Genomic DNA, 17681 nt, shown 5'->3' on the forward strand with positions numbered 1-17681 from the left:
CTCTTCCCCCCCCCCCCCCACCTCCATCATTCTTCCTTCAGATGAACTTTTTGTTAACTAACTTGTTAGCTTTCTTTCTCAGTACAGATGCTGTTGGACTTACTTTCTGACTAGCTCTAGCATTTTCTGCTTTTACTTAATGTTTGAATTCTGATGAAAGTTAAGGAGGTTACGATGTCATAAGTAACATGATTAAGAGGTTAAAGACGTAAAGTGTAAGGTGAAAAGGAGATTTCTGTGACTATAGATATGCTTCTTTTTTCAATTGGGATTTGTTTGGAGATGTTTTGATTTCTAAATAAATAAATGAAATGCATGTGGCAATGAAAGGTGAATATTTTCTGCACTGTAAAACATGTGTTTCTCATTTCCTTCCCTGAAGTTTTTCCACATCAGCCTAGGAATACTCTTATTGTTCTGACTTTGTTTCTTTGGATGCTGTATATTAAGCTGTAAGATCATGAAACATAGGAGCAGAATTAGCCATGCAGCCCATCAGGTCTGCTCTGCATTTCAGGCGGGGTTGATTTATTTTCATTCTCAATCCCATTCTCCTGCCTTCTCACTGTAACATTTGACACCCGTACTTATCAAGAACCTATCAATCTCTGCTTTAAATATTTCCAGTGACTTGGCCTCTATAGCTGTAAGTCGCAGTGAATTCCATAGATTCTGGCTAAAGAAATTCTGAAATATTGCTGGTATTTTCCACAGTGAAAATTGATGCAAAATACTTAAGATTGTCCACTATTTCTTTTTCCCTTTTTACTATTTCCAGCATTATTTCCCACCAATACAATGTCCACTTTCATCTCTCTCTTACTTTTTTTATATCAGAAATTAAAAAGAACTTTTGGTATAATTTTTTTTATTATTAGCTAGTTTAACTTTGTATTTCATCTTTTCTCCCCATTGCTTTTTTGAGCTGCCTTCTGTTGGTTTGTAAAAACTTCTCAATCATCTAGCTTCCCACTATTTTTTGCTGAATTGTATGCCCTCTCTTGCTCTTGTACTGCTTTGACATCCCTTGTCAGCCTGGGTTGCCTCATCCACCCTTTAGAATGCTTCTGCTTTGGAATAAAATGACCCTGTCTCTTCCAAATTACTCCTAGAAAATCCTTCCATTGCTACATTACTGTCATCGCTGCTAGTGTCCCTTTCCAGTCAACATGGGCTAGCTTCTGTAGTCACTTATACTCAATTGTAATTCTCATACATTTAATTTTAGCTTCTCCCTCGCTAACTGCGTGGTGAATTCTATCATAGTATGATTACTGTCTCTTAAGGTTTCCTTTCCCTTAAGCTCTCTAATCAAATTTGGTTCATTACACAACACCCAATCCAGATTGCATTTTCCCTGGTGGGCTTAACCACAAGCTGCTCTAACAATTTACAAGTTTCTTCTCTAGAAATCTAATGTCAGCCTGATTTTTCCTAATGTTACTTGTGTATTGAAGACCCCGTGCCCTCCATAACATTACCTTTTTTACATTCCTTTCCTTTCTCTTGTTGTAACTTGTACCCCACATCCTGGCTACAAATCAGAGACCTCCATTTAACTCCTATCTGGATCTTTTTATCTTTGCCTTTTTTTAACTCTGCCCATAAATATTCTACACCTTCTGATCCCATGTTACTTCTTCCTAAGATCTGATTTTGTTTTTCACCAGCAGAGCCACCTGCCCACCTGCCTGACATTTCAATATGTTTCTTAGAGTGTTTTGTTTTAGCTGTGATCCTCTTTCAGCTATTGCTGTGTTACCCAATTTCTAACTATGCTATAAGCTCAACTAGATTGTTTCATATGTGTGCATTCATGTGATATTTTCAGTCCTCTATTCATCACCCCCATCTCAAATTGTCTCCACATTGCCTGAAGTTAAATTCTTACCCATTTATAAACTGCCTTGATTTTAATTCTCTCCTGTGCTGTCTTTCCTTCTTGGTTTATTCACACTTTTCCAGTCCATTGAACACCTCCTCCTCATTACTATTTTGTCTATCGTATTTGGTCTTTCTGTAGAAGCAGTGTGTTCTGCTGGCAATGTTTGGGATACTGTTAAAAATAAGGATTGCTTAGGAATGTGTGTCATCCAGTCAGGAGAGCAGAACGGGAAGAGGGTTCTAGAGAACACAGGGGAGCAGTTTTTTGTGATGAACACTGAGGTGGGTTGAGGTCTTTGTTCTGTGGGAGATGAAGAGAGAAGGAGATCGAGAGAACTGGCTGTGGAATTCCATCTGGTAGGAACATGCGATTCAGTGGAGCACAAGAGAGGAACTTTTATTGGGAAGTGGTGAATAGGAGTTGGTGTAGTGTGTACATTGAAGACAATGGCTTCTGGAAGATTTGAGCTTCACTGCATATGTATAATTGTTTTGTTTTTTCCTTTCCTTTAATAACTTTTTGCTTAAGTTAACATTCTTGTATATACTTTATAATTGTATGCAGTGAACGATCTGTTACTTGCCGATGGGTGATTGCCGGGGGCAGTGAATACACAAACCAGGGTTTAGGTGGAAGAAACATTCCAACCTCATGGATTTGGTGGGACCAAAGTTGTATACCCCTTAGACCTGTGAAGCCTAAGAAAGGTGGGTTCTCGCCGTGGAGTCCTGTGGCTGTTAGAGAGGGGCTAAAGAGCCTCATTTCCAGAGACGCCCAGTAGAAAGGGGTTTTGCTTGTAATTGTGACATCCAAGAAACAGAGCCCATCTCTGCATTCCTGCTGCTGCTATTAATGGAACAGACTTCTGTGGATTGAAAATTGATACTGGGGGTTGATGATCAGCAATAAGGATAAACACTCTCCAATACAAGTACGGGTAGAAACGTTTTGTATCCCAAACCAGATTCAAGGCCTCTCTGTCAATCTTCGAATAATTTTTCTGTGCAGTGGTAAGGGAACATGATACAAAGACTGTTGGCATTCATTGCCATCACTCTTACTAAGTGAAACAAAATGACTTAGGTGACACCAAGGCTTTGCTACCAGATGAGCTCAATTCCTTCTGTGCTTACTTTGACTGATGGTCCTGTGATTTCAGTCTCTAAGGCCTGTGTGTGAGCATCCTTCAGGAGGGTGAACCCTTGGAAAGCATCTGACCTAAATGGGGTACCTGGCCAAGTATTAAAGGCCTGTGCTGATCAACTGGTTGAATTGTTCACAGATATCTTCAAACCTCTTGCTTCAGTAGTCTGCTTCAAGCAGGCTTCAATTATACTGGTGCCTGTGAAGAAGATGGTAGCCTGTCTCAGTGACTATTGTCCAGTAGCACTTACATCTACTGTGATGAAGTGCTTTGAAAGGTTAGTGATGAAACTTATCAACTCCTGCCTGAGAAGCAACTTGGATCTGTTCCAGTTTGCCTTGTGTCACAACAGGTCATCAGCAGATGCCATTTCATTGGCTATTCACTCAAACCTGGAACATCAGGGCAGCAAAGATGCATACATCAGGATGCTCTTCATCGACTACAGCTTGGCATTCAATACCATCATTCCTTCAGAACTAATCAATAAACTTCAAGACCTTGGTCTCAACACGTGTTTGTGCAAATGGATCCTTGATTTCCTCGCTTGCAGACCCCAATCAGTTCAATTGGCAACAACATGTCCTCCACAGTCTCCAACAGCACAGGTGCACTACAAGGCTGTGTGCTTAGACCCCTGCTCTACTTTATATTTATGTCTGTGAAGCTAAGCACAGCTCTAATGCCATATTTAAGTTTGTTGATAACACCATTGTTGTTGGCCAAATGAAAAGCTGGCCAAAATCAACATATAAAAGGGAGATTGAAAATCTGAGTGTGTGGTGCCACAACAACAACCTCTCACTCAGAATCACCAAGACCAAGGAACTGATTATTGACCTCAGAAGAAGGAAACCAGAGGCCTATGAGCCAGTTGTCATCAGGGGATCAGAGGTGGAGAGGGTCAGCAACTTTAAATTGTTCAGTGTTAGCATTTCGGGCAATTTGTCCTAGTCCAGCATGTAAGTCCCATTGTCAAGGAAACAAGGCAGCACCTGTACTTCCATAGAAGTTTGCAAAGATTCAGCAGGGCATCTGAAATCTTGACAAATTGTATATGTGTGTGGTGGAGAGTATTTTGACTGGTTGTATCACAGGCTGGTATGAAAACACAAAGGGACAATCCTACAAATAGTAGTGGATATGGCCCAGTCCTGTCACAGGTAAAGCTCTCTCCACCTTTGAGCACATTTATATGGAGCACTAATGCAGGAAGGCAACATCCATCAACAAGGACCCCTGTCACCCAGGCCATGCTCTCTTCTAGCTGCTACCATCAGGAAGAAAATACAGGAATCCCAGGGCCCACATCACAGGGTTCAGAAACTGTTATTACCCTTCAACCAGAGGGGTTAAATCACTGAACTTCTTTCGCCCCAACACTGAACTTCACCCAGCCTTTGGGAGTGTTCAAGCCTCTCACTACTATGGGTGGAAGTTCCCACTTGCTTCAAAAGGCAACAATTATATCAGTGCCTAAGAAGAACAATGTAAGCTGCCCAGTAGCGCTCACATCTACAGTAATGAAATGCTTTGAGAGGTTGGTCTTGACTATACTGAACTCCTGCCTCAGCAAGGACCTGGACCCACTGCAATTTGCCTATCGCCACAATAGGACAACAGCAGATGCAGTCTCACTGGCTCTTCACACAGCCTTAGACCACCTGGACAATACAAACACCTATCAGGATACTGTTCATTGACTATAGCTCAGCATTTAACACTATCATTCCCGCAATCCTGATTGACAAGTTTCATAACCTGGGTCTCTGTATCTCCTTCTGCAATTGGATCCTTGACTTCCTCACCAGAAGACCACAATCTGTGTGTATTGGTAATAATATCTCCTCCTCGCTGATGATCAACGCTGGTGCAACTTGGGAGTGTGTGCTTAGCCAACTGCTCTTCTCTCTCTACACCCATGACTGTGTGGCTAGGCATAGCTCAAATGCCATCTGTAAATTTGCTGATGATACAACCATTATTGATACAATCTCAGATGGAGACGAGAGAGCGTACAGGAGCAAGATATAACAACTAGTGGAGTGGTGTCACAGCAACAACCTTGCACTCAACGTCAGTAAGATGAAAGAGCTGATTGTGGACTTCAGGAAGGGTAAGATGAAGGAACACATACCAATCCTTACAGAGGGATCAGAGGTGGAAAGTGTGGGCAGTTTCAAGTTCCTGGGTGTTAAGATCTCTGAAGACCTAACTAGATCCCAACATATCAATGCAGTTGTAAAGAAGGCAAGACAGCCTCCTATACTTCATTAGGAGTTTGAAGAGATTTGGTATCTCAACAAAAACACTCTAGAACTTCTGTAGATGTACTGTGGAGAGCATTCTGACTGGCTGAATCATTGTCTGGTGTGGGGGGGTTGGGAGGATAGGGACTATTGCACAGGACTGAAAGAAGTTGCAGAAAGTCATAAATTGAGTTGGCTCCATCTTGGGTATTAGCCTACAAAGTACCCAGGATATCTTCAAGGAGTGGTGTCTCAGAAAGGCAGCAGCCATTATTAAGGACCCCCAGTACCCAGGGCATGTCCTTTTCTCATTATTACCATCAGCTAGGAGGTATAGAATCCTGAGGCACACACACACAGCGAATCAGGAACAGCTTCTTCCCCTCTGCCATCTGATTCCTAAATGGACATTGATCCTGTGAACCGTACCTCACTTTTTAAATATATATTATTTCTGCTTTTGTATGATTTTTAATCTATTCAATATACATATACTGTAGTTTATTTATTTATTCGCTCATCTATATTATATATTGCATTGAACTGCTGCTACTAAGTTAACAATTTCACAACAGATGTCGGTGATAATGGACTTGATTCTACACTCACTTTCAATGCCTCTTTCTCTCATGTTCTTGATATTTATTGCTTATTTATTTGTTATTTATTATGTTTTCTTTTGTATTTGCACATTGGTTGTTTGTCCATCCTGTTGCATGTGGTCCTACGCTGTGTTTTTTGGATTTATGTGTGTTCGCAAGATATTGAATTTCAACGTTGTATATGGAGAAATGTATGAACTTTGATTATAAATTTACTTTGAAATTTGGCCTTTGATAAGTCTTTAAGAAAAGGCCATGTACAAACATGGTATGTTGATAAAAATTCACATAAAATGATGTTCCAAAATAAATATCTGCATTGAGTGCTTTGTAAGGAACTACTCAGAACATTTAACACAGTATCAGAAATTAGAAGGTGAGAAGCATTAATAACTTCCTGAAATATTACTTAAATGAAAATGTAGCTTAGTTTGAACTGTGCATAAATCATGGTTGCTAAGAAGAGAATAAGGAAACTGGAGAGCTTAAAATTGGATTCCACTATAGTGGTAGCAAGTAAGAATACAGTATAGCAGAGAATCCAGATGTGTAAAGATCATGGTGTTATTCTTACTGTGCATTACAGAATGTACAGATAGAAATGTGGGATACTCATTCAGAATTTGTCTAAATACATCTTTGTAACCTGATTATACACTGCTGCTCTTAGATTATTAGATAAATCAAGAATGGCTGAACAAATATTGAAGTGGAATGCCTTCTACAATGTAGAAAACAGTTCAGAATGCTTCCATACTTGCAGCATAGGAGGAGGCCATTTCAGTCTACTACTTTCTAGGTGACCTTGGTGTGACAGTGGAAATGGATTTTGAAGTGACAACTGAAAAAGTTTAGCACCATGGAGATTTTACTATCCAGCCTCATTTTCATTCTCCTGAGCTCTGGTAGCTGCTACATTAGGGACATTTAAGAAACTCTTAGATAGGCACATGATGATAGAAAAATGGAGGGCTATGTAGAAGGGGAGGGTCAGATTAATCTAAGTGTAGGTTATAAAGTCAGCACAACATCATGGGCCAAAAAGATTGTACTATGCTGTATGTTCTATGTTCAAAGACTGATAAAGTAGATTGAGTTAGATTCACAGTCAACATACTTTATCGATTTGCATATATACCTTCACATGTACTAAAGGTTTTTTTCTGTGAATTGCTAGGCTAGAACTTCCTGTATAGGTGTGTTATCTCATTAAGAGGGTTGCTAACACAATCTGTCATGAGCACCCTCGTATTTTTAACCTGAATGTGATGTGACTGTTCTCAGTTTTTCCCACATTATCCAGAAGTTAAATATATTTTTGTGATATAAATAAAAAGCAAAGTGCCACAAATTTACAGGTCTGTCTTTTTCTGTAAGGAGAGGGGGGAAGGTCGTTGATGCAAGCTGATGCGTTTTTTTTTCCAAATTGTATGTTCTGATTTAAAAATTGGAACATTAGAACATGGAACATGTGTAGATCACAGGAGGAAGTTCTTTGGCCAAAGATGCAGTTTAGCTACATGTAGTCCATATCCTTCAATGTTCTGCTTATTGATGCATCTGTCTAAATGCCTTATAAATGCCGTAGTTGTATCTGCTTCTACCACTTCCCTTTGGGCACTACCACTGTCTGTGTAAAAAAAAAAAGCCACGTTAATCTCCTTTAAACTTTCCCCCTTTCTCTTTAAAATGGTGCCCTCTTGTATTTAACATTTCCACCCTGGGAAAAGGACTCTATCTACCCTGTCTATGCTATTCATAATATTGTATACTTCTATCATCCTCAACAGTCCAGAGAAAACATCCAAATTTGTCCAACTTCTTATACTCTCTAATATAAGCAATATGCTGGTGAACTTCTTCTGCGTCCTCCACTAAGCTTACACATCTTCCTGTAATGTGGTGGCCAGACTGCACACAAATGTGAGCTAACCAAAATTTTATACAGTTGCCACATGACTTCAGCACCTGAACTGATAAAGAAGCTGTTTACATTTTTCACTACCCTATTGTTTCATCACCTTCAGGGAGTTATGGATTTGCACTCTGAGCTCTCTCTGTATATTAATGTTTTCCGTCATTTGGCCTCTCAATTGCCAAGGATTATCCCAACTTATCAAGGACTTCATCATTGCTGTAACAAGAAAGGCCTTAAAGAACAGAAGTAGAAACAGCCTTCTCCGCCAGTATATAGGATTACTGGCTGAACAACTGCCCAACCCCACAACACTTGATTGCACTATAGCCTGAAAATCTACCTCAGTTTTGAAATCTACTTTAGTTTCTGAGGCTTTATTGACTCAGCCTGTACTGCCCTGTGTGCAAGAGAATTCAGAAATCTCAGAAAAAAAATTCTTAATCTGGAAGCGTCCTCACAACACCTATCCAGTGACATCCTTTGGAAACTTGAAGCCACTCCTGAGTCTACAAAAGGATGCATTCCTGGAATATTCTTTATTAAGCAAAATTTCATAAATTCATAAGATCAGGTAAAATGCATTATGTGCATCTCAGTACAATGTATTCCTATGCACCAAGAATGGAACACCGTTCATAACGGCAAAAAAAATCCTTCATAATTTAAAGATCATGTTGTAATAAAATTTGTAAATTGAACATTTGTAAATAATTACACCTTGTTCACCTCACAATTTTTTGTTACATTGCGATTGATGCTCAAGTCAGTTGGTCCTCAATGTCTAGTTCTCAATTTTTCAAAGGTTCATGAATATAAATAACGTTTAACAACTCAAAGTAACAGTTATTCTGAAATAACTGAAAGTGCATCACGTGCTATAAAAAAACAAAGTTGTTAAAGTGGAATCAGTGGACAAAGGGCTAAGCATGTGATGAGAAGACCCCCATGATCCCTTAAGTGAATTGAAAATCTAGGAAAAGCATGAGCAATTTGGATGGACTTGAAAGACGAAGAGTAGGTGCTGGATCTTCTGAAACTATCCATGTGTTCAAGGTTCACCATGGACAGATTTAATGTTTTAATAAGAATGCAAATCTGCATGATGTTTGTCTTGAGGTCAGATGATGTACATTGCTTTGCTGGCAGAAAATCTGAAGACGGCTACCCTCCTAAACAAGTGTTTAACATGAATTAATTATTTCAGCACATTAATCCCAAAGGATGGGAAAGTTCTCTTAGCTTCAAGGAAGCCAAAGAATGCTTTGCTCTTCTCCTTAGAAGACTGTAATCTTAAATCATTCATTATCTACGACTCGGAGAGACCGAGTGCCCTGATGTGAAACTCTACCAGAAGCCCTCAATGACATTACTGCTTTTCCACAATGTAATCATATAATTTCTCTCCATTTTTATTTAGCAATATTATGTGAGGAGAAGGCATGACAACAGAGCCTTGCTCATTACAAATAATAGTCCTGGAATTCCAGTTATCAGCAAGAAAAAGTTGACAATATCCATGTAGCGCTTTTGAGAAAGCAAGGGTTTTCTTCATAGGTGACAATAACAGTATGGAGCAATGATTTTGATGATGCTGCAAAATGGATAGTGCTATGTCTTGCTATAAGGAGATTTATCATTCAATACCTTATTAGCTGATCTGATTGCTACCTCATCTCTGCATTTCCATCTTTTCACAGTAATTTTTCACCTCCCAGCCTTAGCAACATTCTACCTCAAAGAAGAGACTAAAACCTCAAAAACCATTTGGGGAGGGGAGCAATAATTTCCTTATCTCTGTGTGAGCCCCAGACAATAACTGTCTAGACAATCTAGTTATAGATCTCCCTCAAGATTATGTGCCCACACTGTCAAGATTCTTAAGACTATAAGACAAAGGAGCTATTCAGGATGCTGCTCATCAGGCTATAGCTCAGCATTTAACACCATCATTCCCACAATCCTAATTGAGAAGTTGCAGAACCGGGGCCTCTGTACCTCCCTCTGAAATTGGATCCTTGGCTTCCTAACTGGAAGATCAAAGTCTGTGCGGATTGGTGATAACATATCCTCTTCACTGACGATCAACACTGGTGCACCTTGGGTGTGTGCTTAGCCCACAGCTCTACTCTTTATATACACATGACTGTGTGGGTAGGCATAGCTCAACACCATCTACAAATTTGCTGATGATACAACCATTGTTGGTAGAATCTCAGGTGGTGATGAGAGGGTGTACAGGAGTGAGATATGCCAGCTGTTGGAATGGTGCTGCAGCAACAACCTGGCACTCAACGTCAGTAAGACGAAAGAGCTGATTGTGGATTTCAGGAAGAGTAAGATGAAAGAACACATACCAATCCTCACAGAGGGATCAGAAGTAGAGAAAGTGAGCAGCTTCAAGTTCCTGGATGTCAAGCTCTCTGAGGATCTAACCTGGTCCCAGCATACTGATGTAGTCATAAAGAGGCAGCTGTGCTTTATTAGGAGTTTGAAGCGATTTGGCATGTCAACAAATACACTCAAAAACTTCTGTAGTTGCACCGTGGAGAGTATTCTGACAGGCTGCATTACTGTCCGGTATGGAGGGGCTACTGCACAGGACCGGAAGAAGCTGCAGAAGGTTGTAAACCTAGTCAGCTCCATCTTGGTTGGGTACTAGCCTATAAAGTACCCAGGTCATCTTTAGGAAGTGGTGTCTCAGAAAGGCAGCGTACATTATTAAAGACCTCCAGTACCCATGGCATTCCCTTTTCTCACTGTTACCATCAGGTAGGAGGTACAGAAGCCTGAAGGCACACACTCAGCGAATCAGGAACAGCTTCTTCCTCTCTGCATCTGATTCCTAAATGGACTTTGAAGCTTTTGACATTACCTCACTTTTTTTAAATATTCAGTATTTCTGTTTTTGCACATTTTTTAATAATCTATTCAATATACGTAATTGATTTACTTATTTATTTGTTATTTTTTTCCCTCTCTCTCTCTGCTAGATGATGTATTGCATTGAACTGCTGCTACTAAGTTAACAAATTTCATGTCACTGCCGGTGATAATAAACCTGATTCTGATTCTGATTCCAAGTCTGAGTCTGCTCTGCCATTTCATCATGGCAGATTTATTACCCTCTCATTCCCATTCTCCTGCTGTCTTATCATAACCTTTGACACTTACTAATCAAGAACCTGTCAACCTTCACTTTAAATAGACCCAATGAGTTGCCTCTGCAGATTCACCACCTTCTGGCTAAAGAAACTCCTCCTCATCTCTGTTTCAAAGGAATGTCCTTCAGCTATGAGGCTGTGCCCTCTGGTCCTAGGCTTCGTTACTATAGGAAACATCCTCTCCAGGTCCATTTATCTGGGCCTTTCAATATTCAAAAGGTTTCAATCCGATTACCCTTCATTCTTCTAAACTGCAGCGAGTACAGGATCTTGTACTTTTCATTTGTTAAGTACTTTGTAAAGGCACATTATATACATTGTCTTTTGTTATCTTAATTTAAGATTTTATTAAGAAATTATATTGTTTGGAATCTTCTGCTAATGTATCTTTAAATGTTTTGGTGTTTTTGATTGATCCATGAGTCTGGAATGCAATCAGAATTTTTACTTTGGAAGTAATAGGAAACACACTATTGACTTAAGAACTTCCCTTTAATGCAACATTTTCATGGGAATCCTAGGATCATTAGGTAGAGTGAATATTATCCTATTCACCCTTCTATTATAAAAATGTATTAAAAGCTTATTATTTTAACAAAATATTCATCAAACAAATGTTGTCTTTATGTTGAAAAATGGAATAAGCCAGAATGTCCCTTTGATGTTTTTGTAGATACTGAGCGTGCAGTGCAACTACTGAGGGAATACTGCAGGAATCTTCCAGATTCAGAAGAAGGGCAGCTTCGAGCAGTGATTGGCAAAGTTACCAACATTTTCAATAGTGATTTGTTCCAAGCACTATTAGGTAACACTTCTCTTTCAAGTTTGAGTTTTATTTTCAATTAGAATTTAAATATAATTATGAATGTATTAATTCTTTTCAAACCTTTTGTAAACACAGCATTTCATTTATCTGGAAGAGTGAAGTTGCCAGTGTGTAAGTCTTGTGGAAGCTGTGTGGTGGTTTCTTTCAAACTTATAGTCTTTTAACATCTTTGGACTGTTTTTTCTGTGCCCATGGATTGTTTTTTTTTATCAGTTATGGTATTGTTTGCAGTGTTGTAACTATATGTTGTAACTATGTGGTTTTGTGTAGGTCTTGTAGCTTTAGTTTTTGGTTTGTTGGGTGGTAGAGTTGGTCTCCTGACTTGGTGTGTCTGGGTAGTCTTGTTTAGTCTGGTGAGTTTGGAGCTCCTTTCTGGGGAACGCGGTAAGATGGTAGTGCGATATTAATACACAGCAGCCTCGCCGGACTCTGGATTTGGGGATTGCCAAACGTTATGTGGATTTTCTGGTGTAGTCTGTTTTGTCATGTGCTTTTGTGATATTATTCTGGAGGAACGTTGTTTCATTTTTTTAAAAGCATTGCAGTTGTGGTTTCTAAATGACAATAAAACAAAATTCAATTCAATTCAATTAATTCTGCAGTTTTTTTTTCATAATGATATTGATAATGAAATGCATATGTAAGTTTATTACTGTATTCAATGTATCAGCGCACATTTTGGTGAACTGAGGAAAGAGGCATTGAGCATGAAGTATGACATAGATTCATGCTCTTTTGGGTAGCAGTGATCCCTGCCTTCCAACCTGCTTCTGGCACCAGAAGGGAACTACTGATAAGGTCCTCCAAATTCAGTGGGAGAATATGCAAAACAATATCAGAGTCCTCGCCCAGGGCAAAGTGCCCAGCCTTAAGGTGCCAAGTACACTCAGCTGCCTACATTAGGTGCACTATGTGATTCAAATATCCAATAGCAGACTCACTTTTCTATGCTATGTCACAGAAAGCATTTACCAGGCAGACAGGAGAAAAAAATTCAATACAGTGAATTTTAATTAATTGGGACACATTGGGACCAATACATTTTGACCCAATTAAGCAGCTACCTCAATTAGCGAAGCTTCATGGAAATAGTTAAAAAGGCATAAAAAAGACAAACTTCTATTTAACAGAGTAACAAATTATGTGTTTAAAGGAAATACAGAATAAATTAGAACACTACCAAAACTACTACAATACTAAGAAACTATGTATTAGTTCCAAATGGTTATCAACAAAGGAATTCATTCAGTGTACACTGATGTTCTTTAAGTTGACTGTAAGTGAACAAAAGCATCACAGATACCTGGTGCAGATAATGGACTGCAAACAATGCTTTCGATGGTTGCATCCTCCAAATATTCATTTTAATTATTGCATTGAAGATGATTGTCCGATCTTCAAATTCTTCATAGTTTCTTAAACTTGTTGAAATAATAAAATTGCTTCATTTTCGCTCCCAGCTGTTTTTAGCATCTCCATGCCTGAATGCTTAAAATCGCAGAGAGCAAAACAGTTCTGAATTGTTTTACTGTTTATTACTTGCTAACTATCAGTGATAAAGATCACTGCTTTTTGAATACAAACATGCAAGTGATGCTATTTAAAAACTGTTCGCTTTCAATACGGTGTAGTGTCTAACGGTCACAACATGTGCACATGACTGCCACTAGTTAGCAAATGTTCGGCAACAGTCTCCTACCCCAATTAATTCCCAAGTAAACAAAGGGAATTCAGGTTATTTTCTCAATTAGCTTTGTTCTTCAAGAATGATCCCAAATAAGTGGCTGCCCCAATAAACTGATGGCCCATCTAAGTGGAATCCACTGTTATTCCTAAAGTTGTCTTAAAAAAATTGAAGCATTCTGAGTGATTCTTGGTAATCTCGGGGTCATATCTGCTAAATATAGGAAATCATTGAGAAACTGGTGTGTATACATTAGATGCACACACAAAGTCCTGCTTAAGTAACAGAAGGAAGGTTGCACCTCACCAGCTACCTTCCACTTTGACAAGGGTCACCTCCTGTCCCATCCATGGAAGAGACTGTGATTCCAGCATTGGATTTATCAGCCACCTTAGAATCCACAAACGTAAGGAGGAAGTAGTAAACCTCAATCCCAATAATTTGCCTAAGGAAAGGACAAGAGATTCTCATCCGTCAGATGACCATACCACACATCTACTTTGAAAATGTTGATCGAGGAATAAGTTTTGATCAGAGTAAGAGGAATAAATCCTCAGCTCTTTTTGGAAATAATCCCTTCGGATCTTTTACATCCATCTGATAGAAAAGGCCTTGGTTTAAAATCTCATGCATGATGGTGAGTCTAGAATCCTGAGCCTCCTGACTCGCAAGGCTATCAAATGAACCATTGCTGATATTAATAGCAACTGAGTGAATAATATAAAAATAGAGTGGGAAAAATGAAGAAAATAAATATATACTATACTCATCAGCAATGGTACCAAAGATATTACAGAAGATTGTTCACTCTAGTATCATTCAACTCAGTCTGACAATGCTATACATCCATCAGCAGTTAGTAAAATCTTGCCTTGGTACATAGACCTTGAAAATAACATAGGCAAGTATAACTACAGTATTATTAAACTTTTGTTGATTAGTTTACAACAAACCTCTTAAAAAGAAATAAAGAACTTAAAAAGCTAACTGAAAATATTACTACAGTATGTTGGAGTTATTTTGGACCGTTTCTATAATGTGGGGAATATTCAAGCTTGAAGAATGACTTGGGTAATAACTGGGTTGTGTATGAAAAGCTGGCTCCATGTGTGCTTGCTTGCTTTACTTTGAGAAATTTGGAAACACTTAGTAGGATAGGAAAGAATGATAATGGAAAGCAACTGTGAATGATAGAAGCCTGTATAGTAAATGTTGTTTGAGAGCCATTAGAATCTGAGAATCTCCAGCTTTCCTGTGCATTATATTTAATGATGCACAGGAATTTTTTAAATATAAAACTGATTTATAGGATAGTCCTGCAGGCATAACTACCCTGACAAAAAGATCCAAAACAAAAACAATATGCCAGAACATCACAAAATGCTGGAAAAACTCAGCAAATCAGGCATCATCTATAGATACTGCCTGACTTGGTGAGTTCCTCCAGTATTTTGTGTGTGTTGCTCAAGATTTCTGGCATCTACAGAATCTCTTGTGTTTCAAATGTGCCAGAAAACCCTTTGTTTAATGTATGGAATCAAGCTTCTCAATATCATCCCAGTTGGTCCTACTCTGTTTTGACAAAGGATCTTTGACCTGTAGTGTTAGATTTGCATCTTTTCCTTCAGATGCAGTCTGACCTGTTGAGTATTTTCAGTGTTGCCTGTTTTTATTTTGGATTTTCATCATCTGCAGTTTTTTTTTTTGGATGTTCCCAGAAAGATCCAAAGTATCTTTGGGGCAAATTGATGTATCTCTGAGTCTTGTCATCCAAAGTTTATTCTAACTATGTGTTTTTGGCACATGGCTGTGGCTGGCATTGCATTTATCACCCTTGCCTAATCACTCTTGAGAAGGCCATGGTAACTTTCAGTCCTTCCACAGTGTTATTGGCTAGTGAATTCTGGAAGTCAAACCTATTTACAACAATGCTCTCTTTGTACATTTCCATGTCTGCTTTGTGCATAACCAGGATGATCAGTAGATGATGGCATTTTTTTTATCAGCTGACTTACCCATGGCTCATCTTTGTAATGGCACGTTCATCAAGAATCAGAGCCAATTGGAGTCAGTTGCATTCAATCAGGAGCACTTAGCAACTGAGAATTTTTCGGTGCCTCTCCTACCTGGTTTCTTTCATTTATCACACCAGCTTAATTATGGGTTTGAATGGCCAAGTACAACACAGCAGAAAATGCAGGTAGAACAGCCAGAGAGAAAAGAGAATTTATGTTGTAATGGTGGTCATATTAGCCAAGGGAGTCAAAAATAACTCTGCCAAGTATGGATCATTTAAGAAGTGAAATGATTTGTATTATTGCCAAGTGTAATGATTAACTGGATTTTACACAGCTTCCTTTAATTACTGTATCATGGAACTGAATGCACGTTGTGACATTAGCTTACTTTTGATGTAATAGATTGTTCTGCTGTATTAGACATGCAGAACTGATAGTTTACTATAATGATGTTATTAAATATTCCACTGCATATATAAATATATAAAATGAGATATACTTCCAAACAACAGTTAGCTTCTCAAAGGAACAGTGATTGTGTGTCTTTTATTGGCAGGTTCTGTCAAGTGCTGCAGATCAGAGGGTGAACCGTTGGGTGGTTTGATGTATTTACTGTAATTAAGAAAAGGACTCAAGTAAAGTTCAAAGTAAATTTATTATCAAGGTACATACAAATCACCATAGACAACCCTGAGATTTGTTTTCCTGCGGTCATACTCTATAAATCTAAGAAACAAAATAGAATCAATGAAAGACCACACCCAACAGGACAGACATACAAACAATGTGCAAAGGGTAACAAACTGTGCAAATACATGTGAAAACAATAACAATAATAAACAAATAAGCAATAAGTATTGAGAGCATGACATGAAGAGTCCCTCAAAGTGGGTCTATAGGTTGTTGGAAGAGTAGATTGATGGGGCAAGTAAAGATGAGTGAAGTTATCCCCACTGGTTCAAGAGGCTGATGGTTGAGGGTTAATATCTGTTCCTGAACCTGGTGGTGTGAGGCAGCAGCGAGAAGAGAGCATGATCTGGATGGTAGGGTTCCTTAATTATTGTTGCTGCTTTCCTGTGACAATGCTCTATGTAGATTTTCTCCATGGGGGGGAAGCTTTACCTGTAATGGACTTGGCTGTATCCATTATGTTTTGTAGGATTTTATGTTAGGATTTGAATTGAATTGACTTTATTTCTTACATTCCTCATATAAATGAGGAGTAAAAATCTTCACATTATGTCTCCATCTAAATGTGCAATGTGCAATCGTAATAATTTATAATAAATAGAACAGTCAATGTAATATAGAGTACTCTCAAATCAGCGTGAGTTCATCAGTCTGATGGCCTGGTGGAAGAAGCTGTCCCCGGAGCCTGTTGGTCCTGACTTTTATGCTGCAGTACCATTTCCCGGATGGTAGCAGCTGGAATAGATTGTAATTGGGGTGACTTGGGTCCCCAATGATCCCACGGGCCCTTTTTATACACCTGCCATTATAAATGTCCTGAATTATGGGAAGTTCACAACCACAGATGCGCTGGGCAGTCCGCACCACTCTCTACAGAGAGTCTTGCGATTAAGGGAGGTACAGTTCCCATACCAGGCAGTGATGCAGCCAGTCAGGGTGCTCTCAATTGTGCCCCTGTAGAAAGTTCTTAGGATCTGGGGGCCCATACCAAACTTCCTCAACCGACTGAGGTGAAAGAGGTACTGTTGTGCACAGACAACGAGAGGTCTTTGGTGATGTATATGCTGAGGAACTTAAAGCTGTTTACCCTCTCAACCTCAGATCCACTGATATCAATAGGGGTTAGCCTGTCTCCATTCCTCCTGTAATCCACAATCAGCTCCTTTGTTTTTACAACAGTAAGGGAGAGGTTGTTTTCTTGACACCACTGTGTCAGAGAGATGACTTCTTCCCTGTAGGTCACTTCATTATTTGTTTGAGATATTTAATTTATTTGTCAGCAAATTTAATTAATAGATTAGAGCTGTAGATGCGACACAGTCATGGGTGTACACAGAGTAAAGGAGGGGACTCAGTACTCAGCCCTGAGGGGCACCTGTGTTGAGAGTCAGAGAGGTGGAAGTGAGGGAGCTCACTCTTACCACCTGCTGGCGATCTTACAGGAAGTCCAGGATCCAGCTGCACGAGGCAGGATCAAGGCTGAGGTCTCTGAGCTTCTTGTCAA

General features: G+C 39.1%; 1 protein-coding gene across 1 annotated transcript in view; it reads left to right on the forward strand.

Annotated features, from left to right (window-relative positions):
* dlg3 (discs, large homolog 3 (Drosophila)) overlaps positions 1 to 17681 on the forward strand; it is a 559740-nt gene that overhangs the window by 8209 nt on the left and 533850 nt on the right. The window contains exon 2 of the mRNA XM_073058148.1: positions 11633 to 11764. Within this exon, the coding sequence (XP_072914249.1) occupies positions 11633 to 11764 (132 nt within the window). The remainder of the gene's footprint in view (positions 1 to 11632; positions 11765 to 17681) is intronic.

Source organism: Hemitrygon akajei, chromosome 10 (genome assembly GCF_048418815.1).
Source record: "Hemitrygon akajei chromosome 10, sHemAka1.3, whole genome shotgun sequence".
Classification (NCBI taxonomy): Eukaryota; Metazoa; Chordata; class Chondrichthyes; order Myliobatiformes; family Dasyatidae; genus Hemitrygon; species Hemitrygon akajei.